Genomic DNA, 17,297 nt, shown 5'->3' on the forward strand with positions numbered 1-17,297 from the left:
GCTTTAGAGGCACTAACAACAGAACAAAAATGTAAACATTTTAAAAATCTGACCTGTCACACAATTGGCGCATTTTATTCTCTTGCTATTTTCAGGGAAACACCTCAGATGTAGTACTGTGAAAACAGCAGGGTTACAAAACAGCACTGCACAGGAATACGAGTTTAGTTACTATTCCAGTGCTTTCATAACAGTTGCAGTTCTTGTACAAGAAATGCCACACTTTGAAAAAAATAATGTTTTCAAGCTAAGAAGCTTATTTTAATTGTCACTTTGATTTGTGAACATGACCTAATGTACTTAATAAAAAAGTATACAATTAGAGCATTTTACATTAATGAAGTCTGATGGAGACTATAAAAAATATTTTCCATTTATGAACAGATTTCATGTCACTGGTTTTGGCAAGGGAAATTCAGAAGTCTTTGAAATATTTATTAATTTTCTACTGGTATATATTCATAGTTATAAATTATCTGTCAGTTCCCCTCGTTCTAAAGATTATCTTTGCCTTAGAAGAAATGAGGATTTAAAAAGAGAAAAAAAAAAAAAAAGAAAGAAATGAGAAGAGTGGACGGACCTTCCCAATTGTTTTGATCATTATTTAGTAAAAGATACTTGGCATTTATATTTGCTTTCTTTTAAAGATATAATTTAGGGGCAAAAAACTAATTATTTATGGGGAAGGGCTGAAGAAACCTCAGTGAGACATTCTGTAGTAAAGTCCTTTGTTAGTGTAATGTCTGACCTTCTATATCTTTGGAAATCACGCAACTTGGCTAACACAGTCCATAAAGAATTAATCAAGCAGATTGTTAGGTCTTAGTTACAGTGGAGCCAGCTAATTATGAGTTGCTCAGAAATTCATCACTGGCATGTCTAACCACATTTTCCCATATAAAGATTAGTGGAAATATGTGGACACAGGGTCTGTTCCCACCCTAGTACAGTTATAATAAGTGTTCAGTGAAACAAATTTCAACAAAGTTTTGCCTTTGTAAACAATTTATTTGGGAAGAGTTTTGATTCCTGATTTACTCATAACACCTTCTTCTGCCAGCATTTGAAAATGTTCTAGTTAAAACCCTAGAACGAGGGCATTTTCATATTCCAACACACTTCTGAATTCAAAGCACTTAGGTCACATGTCACAAGCCTGGATTCATTTTAGGTAAACTGAAATCCCCAGGGACCACCTCTAGTCTTTCCACTGTAGTGATAATGCCCTCCCCAAGCCTTACTAAGAAAACTTTTCTTGTAAGAGCGAAATAAAGGCAGCCAAGAGCCGATGAAGATTGGTTCTCTAAGGTGAGGGCAGTGCTGCCCTTAAATAAAGAAGCTCCTTTCAGATAGGCAGAATCAGATTCCAGTTCAGTTGGTTTGCTGGCTACCCTTACTTTGAACTCTCATATTTAACCCAGCAGGCTTCAAAGCAGGTGAGAAAATGACCTACTTAAAAGCAAATTTTTTCCTTTTTCTGGAATTCTGGCATTAGAGCCTATCAGCTCTCATATCAGCACATTCCACATCTCCAGGGATTTATGCAACTTTTTTCCATCGCTCTATGTCTAATGTCAGATTAGGTTTTCATCTCAGGAGAAAAATCAGGGGAAACCATAACTTGCTGAACATAAAGTCTGCCATGCAAAGGGAGAAAGGCACTCAATTCATGAACCATTTGTTTGCTTTCATTCATTTAGCTAAACCTGATTTTCAAGGAGCACCATTAAAAATAATCAATTCTCTGTATTGCTTCATAAAAAAATTTTGGAACAAAAGTATTTTACACATTCTAATTGAATTTATGAGCTAGAACAAGAAAGATATAAGGGAGTGGTTCATTCTCTACCTTCCTAATGCCGTGACCCTTTAATACAGTTCCTCATGTTGTGGTGACCCCTCAACCATAAAATTATTTTCGTTGCTACTGTGATGAATCGGGTGATTCCTGTGAAAGGGTCATTTGACCCACAGGTTGAGAACCACTGGTATAAGGTAAGGAAGAGACGTGGTTCCAATGGAAGAAATTTAGAAAATTTTTAATTTAGAAATTTTTATTGAATTGCTTGCCCTTACTAAGTAGAAGATACGTCATGGCTTTCTACTCTACTTAGCCATCTAATATCTGATCAGAATGAAAATCCTATTATATGTAGTTTTTAAGTTCTGTTCTACAAGGCAGTTGGGCAGTGTCTAAAACTTGAAATATTTCACAGAATGCATAATGCACCTGGCGTTCTAATACCCAACCAAACCCCACTGCCAGCAAGTCTATTTTGCCTCACAGTGACCCTATCTAGGATTTCTGAGATGGTAAATCTTTATGGGAGTAAACAGCCTCCTCTTTCCTTCAGAGACACTAGTGGGTTTGAAACCTCGACCTTGCAATTAGCAGCCTAACATCACCTAATCATTATACTACAGTTTCTCTGGGAAAATGCATTTTAGAGCTTACTCTCTTAGGACATATCAGCTCCCAGGATGAAGGAGGGAGTTTCCCACTGTGGGGGCACTTTGGTGAGGAAGAGGGTCACTGTGATAGTGGTAACAACAGCTAACGCTCACCTCGTTACTATGGGCAGACACGGCATGAACATGCGACCTATTTCAAATTCATTTCACCCTCGCAAAACTTAATGAGGGAATACCAGTCTCGTTTTACAACCAGGAGAAAAGGCTAAGTGGCTTACCCTAAGGTTGCACAACCAGTTAGTGTCAGGGCTAAAGTTCAAAGCAAAGCAGACTGGCGCCAGACTATGCTCAGAACCACTCTGCAGTGCTGCCCTTCTCCACCTTGAGAAGGTGGGTACTGTCCAGCTGCTTGTAATCCCTCAAATGGGGGACAGAGGCAAGCAAGGATTCTTGCACCTTACACATGTGTGTGGGATCACATGGGAAGCTTGTTTAAAATACAGTTTCTACTGAAGGATGTCTTTCATTAGATCATGAGCCTCAGGCTCAGTATTTCTAACAGCACCTGACTGATGGTGACACACGGCGTCTACAAGCCACACTTAGAGTGGCAAAGAAGTAGAATTTGAGTGTTTAGCTCCCTTGCTGTTAATCTCCCTGTATGTAACTCATTCACTGCCATCGAGTCGATTTGACTCATAGTGACCCTGTAGGACCAAGTAGAACTGCTTCTTTGGATTTCTGGCTATAAATCTTTATGCAAACAGAAAGCCTCATCTTTCTCCCTGGGACTATTTGGTGGGTTTGAACTGCTGATCTTTCAGTTAGCAGCCCAATGTGTAACTCACTAAGCCACCAAGGTTGTTTTTATAAGCTGAAGACTACCCATGCTGTAATTATTTTCCATCAACTCTTAAATAGAGCCTGTCCTTGGAACTGCTGTACACCAGATATGTGTCTGTAAGTAACCTGAAGAAATAGTAAGCTTTTAGGTACTTAATAATCAAATATAAAGGTCACAGAGATAAAACATGGCTGTAAATGTTCCCAGGTAGGCTCACTCTCACTGCCAACTATGCAAATGTAAAAAGAGAGTGATTATTATTTTTTTAGGTAGAGTCACAGTAAATAAACTTTGGTCTATAAAAAAGGCTTTCACCTTACAATGTAGTATTTTCATTCTCAGACTGCTAGAAGACTGCTGTTGTAGTGTCAGTGGTTCTCCTGGTGCCATGGGTGACCTTCGGTGAGAGCAGGCACTCGAGGACCATGAATGAACAGTGCACACAGTGAGTACTCGCACAACAACTCTAGGCAGTACTTCATGGAAACGCTCGGCTATTGGCTACTACATGTCTAGTCCAGAGTCTAGCTCTCTTTGCTTTCTTTTCCCTGGTTCCCATCCTGCTACTCTGAGAGAAATACAAGAACTCTCCTTCCCACTGTTTGCCTGTAATCTCAAAGACACCTCTTGTCCCCTCAGGTGTTGCACAGATGGGATTCCCTTGCTAGGTCATTTTTCACCATGCCAGATTACACAGTTAGGCCTTTTCAGTTTAGAGTGCATTATCCAATCAGCACTATTGCAAACAACAGAGTTATGGTGTGATCATTAAGCTTCCTGTTTACAATGAAAGGAAATAAAACAGTTAGTTTCCAACCCAAATATCTATATTCCCTGAACAACAGTGGAAAGGTCATTCTTCTGAAGTTTGGCCTAGAATCAAGTTCAGTCTCAGACTCCTGGCCTACTGCCAGTGGCAACGTATCACATTATCCAGGTGATCTCCAGGGAAAGGGGAAGGCAAGGCTCTTACCACTGATGCCAGAAGAAAGAACTCACCTTTAAGGCACAGAATAACTATTCTACAAATGAGTATTAAGGGAGGAAAAGGAATTATAAGGAAGCAGGGAGTAAGCATGGAGGCATTCTGTGAAAAATATAGAAAATACCTTACCAAGTAAGGGCTACATTTTTTTCTTATGGCTCTTAAAGCTTTTATATTTGAAAATATAATAAATCGGTAGCATTTTCTTTGTGGTTTTTAGCCTAGTAAAATGGAAAGAGATACAAGAAGAGTGTATTTTAAAAAGACTTGGAGACTTGAAGGAAATTATCTTTGGTAATATAACTTTGAGCCAATGCACATTAATTAACTAAGTTTTATAGATAAGTAAATAATCAGAAGGCACCTTTTCTAATATCAATTGCCACTACTTTTGGGGTCAGGACATGGGAAAGCGGTTTAAACAGTGGGTAAAATGAAAGGCCTCTATGTGGTCCCACACCCAAGGCAGGGAAAGAAACAGGACTATGCAGATAGAGCAATGACAGTCCTCTGAGTGATGACGCCCAGGGAGAATGTCCCATTTTACCAACTTACTCTCCATCCTAGGCGCAATCTGGAATTGAAGATCTGCAATTCTTTAAAACTAATAATTTAATTTAAATGGGAAGATCAAAAGGCTTGTTTACAAAATAAAAAACATAAAAGAAAATACATTAATGGTAAAAAAATAGTTGAATTGTTATTTACTAGTAATAAGTGCTAGGTTTACCTCCAAAAATAATCTATAAAGATTAATTTATATTATAGGATTGTGTTCTTAAAACTCTTAAGCAACAGAACTATAACTCAAATCACCAAAACTAATGTTTAATGTATTTATGGTAGCAACTTAGCAAAACAATTTCTGTAATTTACTTAACAAATATCTATCTTCCACCATTCAACTGGTTAAGCACAGACAAATTGGAGATGGTTCCCTGTGTGTTTTACAAATATTCTATACGAGTCAGTGAGATCATACTTACAGCTTTAGCTAAAACACCCAAGATTTCAGGAAACCGGTGTGTGAGAAGGGCTATCATTGCTGTTGAAGAACACAGTCCTGCTGTGAAATGGATGAAGAAAGGAAGCTCTTTCTTTGGGTAAACAGAAACATGATGAAAAGCTGCAAGGAAAAAAAGGTAGAAATGGATTTTATTTCAAGAATATGGTGTGACTCAATCATAGTATTTTCCAGTAAAATGTAAGTTGAAAAATAAAAAGGGAAATAATTAAAAGAAAAGAAGAAGAAGCGGTCCCTGGCTAAGCAAGGTAAAGGAAAGGTATTATTGATTTGAGCATCCACAGCCTATCTATATAACCGGAGGGGATCATGGGGAACACTGATTATAAAGTCGTGCTGAGATAGTTTGAAAAAGAGCCTTGTCACTTGTTAGCTGTACGATTGTTAGCTTTGCTAACCCTCTAGAAGTTGCTATGGAGTGGTTATGATGCCCATTACACGCCTTTAATAAATGTGCATTGTTAAAGTTCTTGTTCTTTCATAGCACAGAGCCTAGTATAGAAAATAAGGAACAGAAACGTGGTTAGTAACTTTCCAGAACTATTATAGCTTAATAATTTTACCTAGTTATTAGTAAGTGTTCTATGTATAACATTTCATCAAATCCTATAGAAATTGAGCTGGAAAATCCAAACCCTAGGATTCTGGCTGGCCATGATTTAAGTTTGTTGCCTGCTTTATCACTTTTACTCAGGCATTATTTTTTCTAGGGATTGGACATTACAATACAAGCAGTAGTAAAGTGTTTAGATACTTTTAAAATTTATTTTTATGGTTGAGACAATACAGCAATTCAATCATTTCTGCATGCACAATTCAGTTCTATTGACAGTTTTTCAAGCTGTATAACCATTCTCACCTTCCTTTTCCAAATTGTTATATCTTATTTTTTTTAATTAAAATTTTTTTCTGAATTGTTATATCTTATTTGAAATGGAAGAATACTTGAATAATTTGATTGAGATGAGTCTATTACAATGTCTAGCACATAATAGATGCTTAATAAATGATAGTTCCATGGAATTATTATTCTGGAACTTAATTTAATGTAGGAGATTGACTGCTCAGGGCTGGACACTAACCCAGAACTTTCTGATGTAATATCCTGTATAAGTAAGAGATGACTAATTCAGTGCTGAATCAAGGTCAGCTGTAAATTTCTTTCTGAAGTGAAACAAATCACAGACAAGATCACATATACCAAGCTTTCCTTCACTAGCTATGCTATCTTCATCTGCCTTAAACTTTATCCAGAAAGTACGTAACTAAAATCAATCTCATTTTAAATCCATAACTTTCAGAGCTTTGAACCATGTTTAAAATAAATGCACAAGATAAAATTTTTTTTAAGTTAGAAACACTGTAAGTTACACACAACATTATGCTTTCAGCACCCAACAATGCAGTAGTCCTTTTTAACCCTCCCTGTCCCTCAGCCATGAGTGGCCAACTTCCTCCAACAAACCAAGAGAAACAGAAATCCTGGCTTTTATGAGATGGAGGACACATACTTAAGCATACCAATAAACGCAACCAACGTAACCCACAGGCTAGCAATTATGTATGCCAATAGTTACTATAATTGCTACCTTGTGAGAGACAACAAAAACTAATATTAAATTGCATAGCATTTTACTGTTCACAAGGTACTTAAGCTCATTTGATTTTTCCAACAATCTTAAGATCTAGTTAGTACTATTCCTATTTTATAAAGTAGAAAATTGAATAGCTTAAAAAAGATAATTCCTAAAATATTGGATTTTTATACTGTAGGGGAGACTTGATTATTTCTTTTTGGATTGCTTTCTGTGGATTCATTTGTCAGTCAATGTTTGGCTAATACATCAATATAATAAATGACTAGACCAGAAACACTCCCTTGGAACTGAAGTTCAAATTTCATCACTGGCTTGTGGAGAAAAATTTATCAGGAGGCATAAAATACAACTAAATAGCTATGTGAACTAGGGGAATAGTTCAAGTATGAATGTATGAGGTTCATAAGCAAATTCCAGAATGCTGTAAGTCATATCAAGGTTGAAGGAGAATTTAAAATGAAAAACACTAAATACTCCTGGGTATTAGAACTCCATGTTATTAAAAATATTTCACTCTGCCACAGACAAAAAATCATCTGTAAGATCATACAATATAATCAAACAAAACTCCCAGTATAACCCCCGTCTCCTACCTCCTGGAATGTGCAGATGAGCAGTACCCCATATGGAGTTAGAATGAATAAAGACTGTCAAAAAGCAAATTGTCTGGTTTTGTAGCCTATGGCTCTGACAATACATGAGAACAACCCTGATTTTTATTTAGAAGGCTGGGTTAAGTTGGTTTAAGATTGATTATTTGAGGGAGGGGGGGCACTATTTTAGGCTAGATATGTTAACATAATATAATGTAGCCTTGCTAATGATAGTCTATAATAAAATATTTATTCTTTTCACTTAAATATTCTTCTTTATGTTAAATTGGGAAGGGCATGACCACCAGCAAGGGCATCACCACCACCACCACCACCACCACCACCACCATGAAAGGAAAAAGAAATTTCTCTTACTAATAATCTCCTAAAGCAGCAGTTCTCAAAATGTGGGTCAATACCCCTCTGGGGGTCAAATGACCCTTTCACAGGGGTCACCCAATTCATAACAGTAGCAAAATTACAGTTATGAAGTAGCAATGAAAATAATTTTATGGTTGGGGGGTCACCACAAAGTGAGGAACTGTATTAAAGGGTCACGGCATTAAGATGGTTCAGAACCACTGTCCTAAAGGAACCCTGATAGAGCAACCATTAGGCACTCATCAACTAACCAAAAGATTGACAGTGTGACCCACCCATAGGCTCCATGGGAGAAAGACCTGGTGATGTACTTCATAAAGATGACAGCCAAGAAAACCCTATGAAACAGTTCTATTCTGTTTTATAGGATCTCTATGAATTATAACTAACTCAAGGGCACACAATAACGATTTCCTAATTGTCAAGCTCAATGAATTCTTTTCAGTGATTACTATTTAAGATATTCTCATTACTTAGACATTTTCCCCTTCTTTAATTTTAATCGATCTCTGGCTCCAGTCCTATCTATTTTTCTTCACTGGATCTTTCAGACTCCTGTTTAACCACTTATTCCATTCCTTAGACATTTTTTTGTACCCCCACGGTTTCACCTTTGGCTGACTTCTCACATTATAGTTTCCCTGAGTCGTATTTTCTAGGCTTTTGACTTCCTAGAAAACTATGACTCTCAAGTTTGTTTTATGAGATAAAGTGAGAAAGAGATATAGGACCCCTGGCCATTTTGTTTACAAAGCCTCCTCTTGTGCTTATGCCAGAGCTGACCTGACCAAGTCTGAAAACCTGGGTACGTCTTGTTTTCTGCTGCCAGAAGTTTCAGGAATGGAATTGACATATTTGATATTGCTTGCTTGCACTGAGGGCACGTAAGCTCAGGGTTATAGGGCCAATCAAGACTGGCTACATAAAGGACTTAGGATGGAATGCTAAACTGCAAAGAGAAAGACAGAAGAGTGGGGAAAATTTTTCTCGTACATTGAGGAAAATAATAAATGAGACATCACACAAAAAGAAGAGATGGTTGGGGAAGAATAAAGAGAATGAGAAGAAGAGAGGCTGAAAAAGCAGCCAGAGACAGAGGTATAGAGATTAGTGACTCTCAGTAATAGACCTGTCTTAATTTCCTTCAGGTGGCTTCAATACAAAGGTCCAATCAAAATAGTGGCTTGTTGAGTGGGTGGGTCAGCTCAATTCAAGACAGAGAGGTCAGCTCAGAAGGTTATGGAGACTGGGTTTTTGTTTTGGGATTCCAAAGGGGTAATCTTGATAGTTCCCCCCCCCCCGCAAATGCATGCGATGATCACAAGGGCTTAATTGGAAGAAATTTTATGAAAATTGAAAAAAACTATATTGGTGAGAAAAAGGTAATAAAAGTTCAACTGAAATCCCCCCTCCACACCTCCAATCACAACAATGAACCTGCTCATTCCTCCTAGGTAGCCAGGGCTATCCTATGAAAATTTCATTGGGAAACCACCCACTACCCACTCTGCAGCTCTGATATTAACAATCATATTTCTTATTATTATTATTACCAAAACACAATAAATTTTTAGGAGGAACCCAATCTGAGTCTCTCAATGATGCTGGAACTGCCACAAATGTCACCTTGATGTGGTATAAACTCAAAAGCATGGAATGTTGGGGGAAGGGTTATAGAGATGAAGACATGGCTTTCAAAGGTGTATAGACCTAGGCAGATGATATGTTGAGAATCAACAGGTTCAGATTCGGATAGTTTGGTTTAATTATTTTGTAGCAATGTTTAAAAAAATTCTCATCTGTTGTTTAGTGCCATTGACATATAGTGAACCTTACACAACAAAACAGAATACTGATGGATGCTGTACCATAATCACATTGTTATGTTTGAGTCCATTTCCGTAGCCACTATGTCAATCCATCTTATAAGGGTCTTCTCTTTTTTTGCTGGGCCTCCACTTTATGAACCTATAAAGTCCTTTTCCAGGGACTGGTCTTTCCCGATTACATGTTTAAAATATTGAGACGAAGCCTCACCATCCTCTTTCTATGGAGCATTCTAGCTGTACTTCTTTGATCAATTTTTTGTTCCTCTGGCAGTCTATCACACATTCACTATTCTTCCCCAGTACCATAATTCAAAATGCATCAGTTCTTCTATAGTCTTCTTCACTCATTGTTCAATTTTTACATGCATATGAGATGATTGAAAATCTCATGATTTGAACTCTAGTCTTGATACTTAGTCCTCAAATTGCTATTTCTCCTCCTTAACATTTATTTATTTTTAATCATTTTATTGGGGCTCATACAACTCTTATCGCAACCCACACATACATCAGTTGTGTAAAACACACTTATACATTCATTGCCCTCATCATTCTCAAAACTCTCGCTTTCCACTTGGGCTCCTGGAATCAGCTCCTTATTTTCCTTTAACACTTTAAACCAGTGAACTCATGCAGCAGATTTTCCCTGACTATTGCTTCCATGCTCATTTATTATGGAGGCAAGTAAATGAAATCCTTGGCAATTACAGTCTTCTCTCTGTTTATCACGATGATGTTGATTATTCCAATTGTAATGATTTTTGTTTGCTTTATATTGAGTTATAATCCATACTAAACCCTGTAGTCCTTGATATTCATTAGCAAGTGTTTCAAGTTCTCACTTTCAGCAAGCAAGGTTGTGTCATCTGGATAATACAGGTTGTTAATAAGCAAATCCTCCAATCCTAATGCCATGGTCTTTCTCATAGCATCCTAGAACAGCGGTTCTCAACTTGTGGGTCATGACCCCTTTGGAGTTCGAACAGCCCTTTCCCAGGGGTCATCCAATTTATAACAGAAGCAAAATTACAGTTATGAAGTAGCAAAAGTAATTTTTACAAGAGTAATTTTTTGATGGGGGGTCATCACAACATAAGGAACTGTATTAAAGCGTAATGGCATTAGGAAGGTTGAGAACCACTGTCCTAGACAGCCCTGTTCTGTCTGAGGTAGAGTCACACCCTTGTGGATTAGCTTCTGTTGCTCCCTCCTTGAGATTGGAGGCATATGAGCTCCTCCTTATAAGATCAGTGTTGAGCATAGTGCTAGACAGGTGGTTCTTCACTGGCCACCAGGGTAGGCAAGAACTACTTCCACAAACAATTGCCTTTCCCCTAGAGCCCTAAAAACTCGAGGGACGATGACCTCGACCACTATCAGAGACTCCATGAATTACTTCAAGATCAGATCATGGCAGGATAAAAATATGAGCTTTCCATCCCTTCATACCTGTTCCTTCACCCCCACTCTGAGAGATTCTTGGTTGGTAGAGGGTGTCATATATGGTACCCAAGCCCTGCACAGTTTTCTCCTCTCTGGGTTCTGCTACTGTTCCACTTTTTTCCTGTCCCTGTTTTCTTTCTTTCCATTTTTTGTTTTATCCTTTTTTCCCTTTTGTTTGTAATTTCTTTATGCTTATCCCTTCTTCTTTTCTCTTTTTTTAATCATTACTATTTTTTGTCATTCTCACTTTTCTGTTCCCCCTTCCCTAGTTTTATTTTATTGTATCTTTCTCTTTTTTCTCTACCTTTGCTTTTATTTTCATTTCCTTTTTAGATATAAAATTCTTCATTTTGCTTGTTATTTATCTGCTTTCTCTGCTTACTTATTTTTATTTAAAAATATTTTCTATGTTGGTTGCTGGTTGTTTGGGGTTTTCCTATTATTTTCTTCTTCTCACTCCCCATCTTCTTTTCTTGTCTCCAAAGTGGAAATAGCAGACATGCCCATATGACCCAGTCACATTTATACCTCCTACAGCCACACTTACTGGGCAAGGGCCACTACCCATTCCCATACTATCTGATCATTGACAGGTAGCCAAAAGCACCAGCCAACCCTGCTCCCTACGTGCTATAGGACCAACAGAAAGTTGTGCACATCTCTGTTACACCCACCAGGAGGTAGATCGTGAGTAGTCAAGGTCTTATCAACAAACATTCACTAATTAAATATAAATACAGCACCACTACAATGACTCAGGCACAGACAATTTCAATTCACTTAAAGAAGCAAGACAGAGGGGCTAAAACAAGCGACCAACAGACAGAGCTCAAAGACCTTTCTCAGAAAGAAAAAGCATTACAACTACCTGACAAACAAGTAAAAAGAATAGTATTTAGATTCCTTCTGTGGATTGAGAGAAAGATCAATGAAACCAAGGAAAACAGAAAATTTTTTTTAGAAGAAACCAGGAAAACACTATCAGAATAAACTGAAAGAATAAATTTAAAAATTTTAAACCATATCAAATGAGTACATAGGAATTCAGAAAAGTAATACTAATATTTCAGAAATAGTTAACATATTGAAAGAGCAAAAGAATAGAGTTAATGCAGAAGACAAATGTGTGCTTAAGAAAGTGTGGTGAAGAAGGCTGATGGTGCCTGGCTATTGAGAGATATCACAACGGGGGTCTTACAGGCTTGAAGGTAAACAAGCGGCCATCTAGACCAGAAGCAACAAAACCCACATGGAAGCACACCAGCCTGTGTGATCACGAGGTGTCGAAGGGATCAGGTATCAAGCACCAAATAACATAAAATCGTATCATCATGAATGAGGGGGAGTGCGGGGTGGTGACCCAAGACTCATCTGTAGGCAATTGAATATCCCTTTGCAGAGAGGTAGCGGGGGAGGAAACGAGTCACTCTGAGTGCAGTGTAGCATCGATGAAACACACAACTTTCCTCTAATTCTTAAATGCTTCCTCATCCCCCATTATCATGATCCCAATTATACCTTAGAAACCTGGCTACACCCAGAGGTTGTACATTGGCACAGATAGGAACTGGAAACACAGGGAATCCAGGACAGATGAACCCCTCAGGACCAGTGATGAGAGTGGCGATACCAGGATGGTAGAGGGAGGGTGGGGTGAAAAGGGTGAACTGATTACAAGGATCTACATATAACCTCCTCCCTGGGGGATGGGCAACATTAGAGTGGGTGAAGGGGGACATCGGGAAGTGTAAGATATGATAAAAATGATAATTTATAAATTATCAAGGGTTCATGAGGGAGGGAGGAAGGTGGAGAGGGGGAAAAATGAGGAGCCGATGCCAAGAGCCCAAGTAGAAAGAAAATGCTTTCAAAACGATGATGGCAACAAATGTAAAAATGTACTTGATACAATGGATGTATGTATGGATTGTGACAAGAGTTGTCTGAGCCACCAATAAAATGATTTAAAGAAAAAAAAAGACCTTTATCTTATATCTCACACTATATAAAAAAAGAACTCAAGATGAATTAGTGCCATAAATACAAAATATAGAACTATAAAGATCATCAATGAAAAAATAAGGTCAAACTTTAAGGCCTTAATACCTGGACTACACAGATTAAGCACAATGAAAAACACACAAATAGCAGAGGATAAATTAGATGATTAATTCACTGTGGCCAAGTCAATTCTGACTTATAGAGATCCTGAAGGACAAGGAAGAACCGCCCCTGTGGGTTTCCATGACTGGAGTAGATAGGTGAAGAAAGCCTCATCTTTATCTCGTGGAACAAGTGGTAGACCTGTTTTTTTAACTGCTGATCTGTCAGTTATCAGCCCAATATTTAACCTACTGTACTTTGCCACCAGATATAGTCTATATATGACAAAGACCTCCTAAAAATTAGACATGTATGTGCATCAAAGGATTTTTCCCAAAAGAGTAAAAAGAGAATCCACCGACTGGTAAAAAGTTTTTGGCAATGACATACTGTCAAAGAACTAATATCTAAAATTTATAGAAATCTTCAATACTTCAACAAGAAAAAGACAATCCAATTAAAAACCATGCAGAGGACATGAACAGATACTTCATCATATGGATAAACAATGCAATCATTAGTCACTCGAGAGATGCACATCAAAATATGAAATTAAAGAAAACAGGAAATAACAAATGCTTACAAGTAGTGTGTGGAGAAACTGGAACCTGCACACACTGCTAGTGGAACTATAAAGCAAAATACCCACTGTGGAAAGAGGGATGGTACTTCATCAAAAAATTACTAACAGAATTAACATACAATCCAGTAACCCCTCTATTTGGTTTATATCCTAGAGAAATAAGAGTCAAGAACACTATTTACAATAGCTGGAAACAACCTAAACACATATTAGTGGAAAAATGGATAAATAAACTCTAGTGCATACACACAATGAAATCCTACATACAATGTCAAGCAATAATGATGAATCTACGAAACACCGCATAAGACGACAGAGCACAGAGGACGTCATGTAGCATGAAATGAGTCAAACACTAAAGGCAAAATACTGCATGACACCACAATTGTGAAAAGTTTTTCATAATAAAGAAAATATTTCATATTTTTTCATAGTTACAGGTGAAAGGCAAAGTGATGGTCTAGAAGTAGACAAATGTTAATTCTGGTGCAGGAGGTTGGCAAAAATGATGGTTTTTAAAAGTTAAGGGCAAGAGAGGGAAATAGTGCTATGTAAACATACACTGTTCTAAATTTCACTGTGGAGATGATTGCACATCTCTTAAATATGTTTAAATCATTGATTTGTAAGATATTTGAACTCTGTGTCAAGAAAACTACTTAATTTAGCAAATATAAGTTTGCTTCTTCAAAAAAGTGAGTCAACAACCAGATATCATTCTCTAAACAAAAAGTTGCTTGTCCTTTTTAATATTTATTTAATGGATTGTCCTTTTTCAAAAATGTCCTTTCTTTCTTTTCATGATTGTAATTGTTGAAGTATCTGAATAATGAAATAAATACAGATCTATTTTTTAGCATTCAATAAAAAAGCAAATACTGTTATGTATACTGCAATAGTGGTGATCTATGAGTAGATGCTTGGATAGATGTGGATGCTAAACAGGAGTGAGAAGGAGAGTGGAAGTAAACCATGAGTATATATAGATGTCACAGACATCCATGGATGTGGTGGGACATACAGGGGACAAAGTTATGAACACTTCTTAGATATAGCCAAATACCTTGAGTGGATGATTCAATGGGTGTGGGGACTCAGAACCATAGTCTTGGTGCATACTTTGCCAAAGACAATGCTCTACATCCTACTTGATGAGAAACTGGGGTCTTAAAGGCTTGTGAGCAGTAATCTTATATGGCTGCTATTATGAGTCAAGACCAACTCAATGACAACAGCAAATAATATTGGATTTACTGGTCTATTAACATGGAATCAATATTAATGTAGTTTTTAATTTATCTCAGTTGTATTGAATAACTTTTAATGTATAAGTCTTCTTTTAAATTTGTTGTTGTTGGGTGCCAATGAATTATTTCCTACACATAGTGACCCTACGTACAACAGAACAAAACACTACACATCCTCACAATTGTTCCTATACCTGGGCCCATTGTTGTAGTCACTGTACCAATCCATCTAATCAAGGGCCTTCCTCTTTTTTGCTGTCCTTCTACTTTACCAAACATGATGTCCTTCTCCAGGGACTGGTCTCTCCTGACAATATGTCCAAAATATGCAAGATGGCGTCTTGCTACCCTTGCCTCTAAGGGGCACTCTAGCTTTACTTCCTCCTTAGATTAGTTTGCTCTTTTAGCAGCCCATGGTACTTTCAATATTCTTCTTCACTATCACAACTCAAATACATCGATTCTTCTTCAGTCTTCCTTATTTAGCGCCAGACTTTCACACGCGTATGAGGGAACTGAAAATATGATGGCGTGGGTCAGGCACAACTTATTCCTCAAAGCTACAGCCTTGCTTCCCAATATGCTAAAGAGGACTCATACAGACTTACCTAATGCAACTCATCTTTTGATCTCTTGATGGCTGCTTCCATGAGCATTGATTGTGGATATAAGAAAGACAAAATCCTTGAAAACTTCAATCTTTTCTCGATTTATCATGATGTTGCCTATTGGTCCAGTTGTGAGGATTTTGGTCTTCTTTTCATTGAGTTATAATCCATACTGAAGGTTACAATCCTTGATGTTCATCAGCAAGTGCTTGAAGTCGTATTCACTTTCAGCAAGCAAGGTTGTGCCAGCAGCCTATGTCAGGATGTTAATAAGCCTTCCTCCCATCCTGAGGCCACATTGTTCTTCACATAATCCAGCTTCTCTGATCATTTACTCAGCATACAGATTGAATAAGGATGGTGAGAGGACGCAACCGATGCACACCTGTCCTGATATTAAACCATGCAGTATTCCCTTGTTTGTTCACACAACTGCCTCTTGATACATATACAAGTAAGTTCTTCATAAGCGCAATGAAGTGTTCTGAAATTCCCATTCTTCTCAAGATTATCCACAGTTTATTATGATCCATGCAGTTGAATGCCTTGGCACAGCCCATTAAAAAAATTTACACATCTTTCTGGTATTCTCTGCTTTCAGCCAAGATCCATCTGACAACTGTAATGATATCCTTTGTTCCATGTTGTCTTCTTAATTCAGCCTGAACCCTGAACCTCTGGAAGCTCCTGTCAATGTACTGCTGCAACTATTGTTCTTCAGTAAAATTTTATTTGCATGCAATATCAATGATAATATTCTATAGTTTGAGCATTCTGTTGGGTCACTATTCTTTGAATTTGGCACAAATATGGGTCTCTTCTAGTCAGTTAGCCATGTCTCCCAAATTTCTTGGCATAGAAGAGTGTTTCCAGTGCTTCATTAGCTTGTTGAAAGAAACATTTCAATTGCAATTCCATTAATTCCTGGAGCTTGTTTTCGTTGAATGCTTTCAGTGCTGCTTGAACTTCTTCCTTCACTATCACTGGTTCTTGCTAAAATTCTCCTTCCTGCAGATGAGCCAGTCAGGGTACAGGGTAGCAACGATGAAACATATAACTTTCCTCTAGGTTCTTAAATGCTTCCTTCCTCCCCCCCCCCCCCACTATCATGATCCCAATTCTACCTTACAAATCTGGCTAGACCAGAGGATGTACATAGATACAGAGAGCAACTAGAAACACAGGGAATCTAGGACAGATAACTCCTTCAGGACCAGTGGTGATAGTGGCGATGCCTGGAGGGTAGAGAGAATGTGGGGTAAAAAGGGGAAACTGAATACAAGAATCTATGTATAGCCTCCTCCCTGGGGGATGGACAGCAGAGAAGAAGGCGTGGGGAGACGTCGGAGAGTATAACATATGACAAAATAATAATAATTTATGAATGATTAAGGGTTCATGAGGTAAGGGGGAGTGGGGAGGGAGGGAGAAAATGAGCAGCAGATATTAAGGGCTCAAGTAGAAGGCAAATGTTCTGAGAATGTTGATGGCAACAAACGTACATATGTTCTTGACGCAATGGATATATGTATGGATTGTGACAAGAATTGTATGAGCCCCCAATAAAATGATTTTAAAAAATTCTCCCTCCTACAATATTTGAATATTGACTAGTTCTTTTTGGTACAGTGATTCTGTGTATTCTTT

The 17,297-nt window shown here is 37.8% G+C and overlaps 1 protein-coding gene across 2 annotated transcripts in view; it reads right to left on the bottom strand.

Moving 5' to 3' along the window:
* The window catches only part of ST7L (suppression of tumorigenicity 7 like), a 163,199-nt gene that overhangs the window by 31,583 nt on the left and 114,319 nt on the right, over positions 1-17,297 (bottom strand). For both annotated transcript variants that reach the window (XM_075559431.1, XM_075559425.1), the window contains exon 14: positions 5,228-5,367. In XM_075559431.1, coding sequence (XP_075415546.1) covers positions 5,228-5,367 — 140 coding nt within the window. The remainder of the gene's footprint in view (positions 1-5,227; positions 5,368-17,297) is intronic.

The sequence above is a fragment of the Tenrec ecaudatus genome, chromosome 1 (assembly GCF_050624435.1).
Source record: "Tenrec ecaudatus isolate mTenEca1 chromosome 1, mTenEca1.hap1, whole genome shotgun sequence".
NCBI lineage: Eukaryota > Metazoa > Chordata > Mammalia > Afrosoricida > Tenrecidae > Tenrec > Tenrec ecaudatus.